This window comes from Chiloscyllium plagiosum, chromosome 29 (genome assembly GCF_004010195.1).
Source record: "Chiloscyllium plagiosum isolate BGI_BamShark_2017 chromosome 29, ASM401019v2, whole genome shotgun sequence".
Taxonomy (NCBI): Eukaryota; Metazoa; Chordata; class Chondrichthyes; order Orectolobiformes; family Hemiscylliidae; genus Chiloscyllium; species Chiloscyllium plagiosum.
The window spans coordinates 36,565,950-36,569,874 of NC_057738.1; the positions used below are offsets into that span (position 1 = coordinate 36,565,950).

Here is a 3,925-nt window from a genome sequence, read left to right on the forward strand (position 1 = left end):
TCATAGCTCCTTGAAAGTGGAGTCACAGGTAGACAGGATAGTGAAGGAGGCATTTGGTATGCTTTCCTTTATTGGTCAGAGTATTGATTTCAGGAGTTGGGAGGTCATGTTGCAGCTGTACAGGACATTGATTAGGCCACTGTTGGAATATTGCCTGCAATTCTGGTTTCTTCTTATTGGAAAGATGTTGTGAAACTTGAAAGGGTTCAGAAAAGATTTACAAGGATGTTGCCAGGGTAGGAGGATTTGAGCTACAGGGAGAGGCTGAAGAGGCTGGGGCTGTTTTCTCTGGAGCGTCGGAGGTTGAGGGGTGACCTTATAGAGGTTTACAAAATTATAAGGGGCATGAATAGGATAAATAGACAAAGTCTTTTCCCTGTGGTCAGAGAGTCCAGAACTAGAGGGCATAGGTTTAAGGTGAGAGGGGAAAGATATAAGAGAGACCCAAGGGGCAACCTTTTCACGCAGAGGGTGGTACGTGTATGGAATGAGCTGCCAGAGGATGTGGTGGAGGCTGGTACAATTGCAGCATATAAGAGGCATTTGGATGGGTATATGAATAGAAAGGGTTTGTAGGGATATAGGTGCTGGCAGGTGGGACTAGATTGGGTTGGGATATCTGGTTGGCATGGACAGGTTGGACCGAAGGTTCTGTTTCCATGCTGTACATCTCTATGATTCTATCACATGGACACAATGCTCAAGTTGGCCACATAGCCAGCAACAGCCATCTTTCATCCAAGTCAAAAGCATTAGGCCACCGACATATGCAGAGGAAATGCCAGATATTTAATTCTGCTTCCTCTTGTAACATGGGCCTGTGCAGAGACAGTCAACTAATACTTTGGCTTCCTGCAGTAAAACTGATGCTGAGGTGGTATGGAATGGTCAAAAGGCAGGTAGCCATCTCAAATCACTGTCAATCTTGGTTTGGAGACATCTGATTCCACGCCAGACGTCAAGCCCAGAAATCTCTGTCACACCATTCCTGAACCACCCCTCCCCACGCCAACAATACTGGAGACATCAATATTCTTGGCCAAACCAACTGCAGAGGTGAAACCAGTCCTCTCTCTGATACCCACCAACTTACCTAAACAGTGGCGCACAAGCCTGTGCTGAGCACTGGGGATCTTTCATCGACATAAGGAGGTCAAAAGGAATCCAGTTAGATCTTCTGGAGAAGTATAAAGTGATGTATTTTGGTGAGAAGGACATGGAGAGATGAAATAAAGGGGATGCTGGGCTACAGGGAACTGGGTGTTCTATGTGCAGATATCAGAAAAGATGTTAGAACAGTTGGAGAGAGCAGATAACAAAGCATACAGTGTTCTGGGCTGCTTCAACTGGCACAGAGAGCATAATAGCAAGAACTTTCACAAGATTTGGAAGAGCCAGTGTTGGACTGGGGTGTACAAACTTTAAAAATCACGCAACACCAGGTTATAGTCCAACAGGTTTATTTCAAAGCACGAGCTTTCAGACTGCTGCTCCTTCATCAGGTGGTTGTGATTCAAACTCCTGAAGGAGCAGCGCTCCAAAAGCCAGTGCTTCCAAATAAATCTGTTGGACTATAACCTGGTGTTGTGATTTTTAATTTTTAACAAGATACTTGTAAGTTCTCAGCCCAAGTATTGTATGCAGTTCCGGATACGTTAACATGAGAAGATGATAACATGAGACAGTGCAGAAGTTGTATACAAGAATGGTTCCAGGGATGTGAAACTTCACATATGTGGATAAATTGAAGAAGATGGGACTGATCTCCATGGAGAGAAGCCTGCTAAGGTGAGATGTGATAGTTTTCAAAATCACACGAGGTCTGGACATGTAGACAGGAAGAAACTGTTCCAGCCTGATAAAAAGGACCAAGAAGATTCAACCAAATGAAAATTTGAGCTTATTCAAAAAGCCCTGCTGCCCGTGTCTTAAACTCATAGCAAATCCGGTTTCCTTCAGCACTCTGTCTTTGCTGACCTACATTGGTTTCCAGGCAAAGAAAAAAACAACTCATTTTGAATGTTTTCACAAAGGAATTAGTATAGTTCTTAGGGCTAAATGTTCAAAGGGTATGGAGAGAAAGCAGGAACAGAGGAATAAGTTGGACGATCAGTCATGACCATATTGAATCGTGCAGCTGAAGGGCTGAATGGCCTATTCCTGTTTTTATTTTATGCTGATGGGTTGATGTTAAAAGTTAAAACATTACTATGAAACAGCCTGCATAACCAGTGCAAACTGTAACAAATCAAATGACAACGACAAGTAGCCATGCTGTTGTACTCAATCAACATCCACTGAGGGTCCAGTCTAGCATGAATACCAAACGAGAACAACTCAAACTCAGCCACATGACGATTCAACAACCTGTCAAGCATTTGCTCAGAGAGGATACTGTTTAAATACTCAATGGGCATGACCTGTGTGACAGTACACTTACCAAAACCAGAGAGATAAGGAGGGAGAAAATTCAACAAAGGACAAAGAGGCATGAAACGAGTTAAAGGAGGGGCAAGAAGAGCAAGAATGAATAGAAGGGGTGGGGGAGAGAAAGCAAAAAAAATGAGGAGCTAAATATGCAAGAGGATGAATTGAAATAGGAGGCAACTGGGAAGTTAATAAAAAGAGATAGAACAGTGCAGAGAGAAAAGAAAGAGAGAAACAAGAAATGGCAAAGTGGACAGGAAATGGGGGGGGGGGGGGTGGAGGTGGGAAATTGTAGAATGATAGGGAGCTGGTAAAGAATACATATGATTTCAGTGGAGGTGCAAGAGAGTTGATTATGTGAGGCCAAACAGGCTTCTCACTGTATGCAAGCAAATGCAGTGTCAAAATGCCATTGGGTGATGCATAAGGAGATGTGGTGTGCAGCAAGGGAAACTTGATGGTGAAGACGGGGTCAAATTGCATCAAAATGGTTCGTGGGTCAAGACAAAAAGGTGGGTGGAGAAGTTTTAAAACATTGATAAACCTGCTGGGATTGGAGAGGCTCGAAGAAAATTGTTGTTCCTTGGGGAGGAGTGGGACAGTGAGGAGGATAGGGGAATGATCAAAGTTTGCGAAGTAGCTTAGAGGCAAGGCTGGTGAGATCCCTCCAAGGTGCATTTGTAAATAAGCAAGAGAATGAATTGAAATAGGAGGCAATTGGGAAGGTAATGAATGGGATAGGACAATACAGACAGAGGAAGACAGTGTAGGAAGAGATATTAAAAAAGAGAGAAGGGTTGACAATGATAGACATGCAATGAAAAACACTGAGGAATGTTTCAGTTTTGAACTACTTGCACTTTCACATGGATCATACAAATTATTATGCAATTTTGCATTTGGCTGTTTTTTTGGGGGGGGAGTGAGCAAGAGACAGGCTGAACAAATATAATCGCCCTTCCAGAATTCAGCATGTTCAGATATAATTTATCACATGCTCTTGTAGCAAGGAATGACCATCCACATTTGAAGATTAGACAAACTCAATGCATTTAAAAAAGTCATCCAAAATATTTACCTGAAAGCAGAGCAGGGTTGATTGACATAAGTGCAAGGAAGGCAGCAAACACGACACTCAACAAAACTAGAAGAGCAAAGTAAAAAACGGTCCCGACTTTTCTCAGACTGCTATCAACACCACAGTCAAGCTGACCTTTCTTAAGCTTCTTTCTGTAAATGTTCAGCATTGCCTAATTTTATTAACTGGAATACTTAACTAGCTTGGCTCACCAGCAGCACAGTGAAGGCCTTTACATTGCTCAACTGGACACTCCTGTGCGCTTTTTCTTCCAAAGAAAGAAAAATATATGTGTAACAATGTACTTTAGGTGTTTCCAATGTAAATGTCCAAACTATATAAAGTTGGATAAATCACTTGAACTGGTATTCGTGTGGCTAGGGGGAGTTTGGGCGCATTGTTTGGGGGGGGGGGGGGGGG

The 3,925-nt window shown here is 42.9% G+C and overlaps 1 protein-coding gene across 5 annotated transcripts in view; it reads right to left on the bottom strand.

The window, feature by feature from the left end:
* The window catches only part of trak1a (trafficking protein, kinesin binding 1a), a 202,822-nt gene that overhangs the window by 99,618 nt on the left and 99,279 nt on the right, over positions 1-3,925 (bottom strand). The window contains exon 1 of one of the 5 annotated variants that reach the window (XM_043719535.1): positions 3,506-3,634. The exons of the other annotated variants lie outside the window; for them this stretch is intronic. Coding sequence (XP_043575470.1) covers positions 3,506-3,533 — 28 coding nt within the window. The 5' untranslated portion in view covers positions 3,534-3,634. Of the gene's footprint in view, positions 1-3,505; positions 3,635-3,925 lie in introns of those variants that run through there. 5 annotated transcript variants of the gene reach the window in all.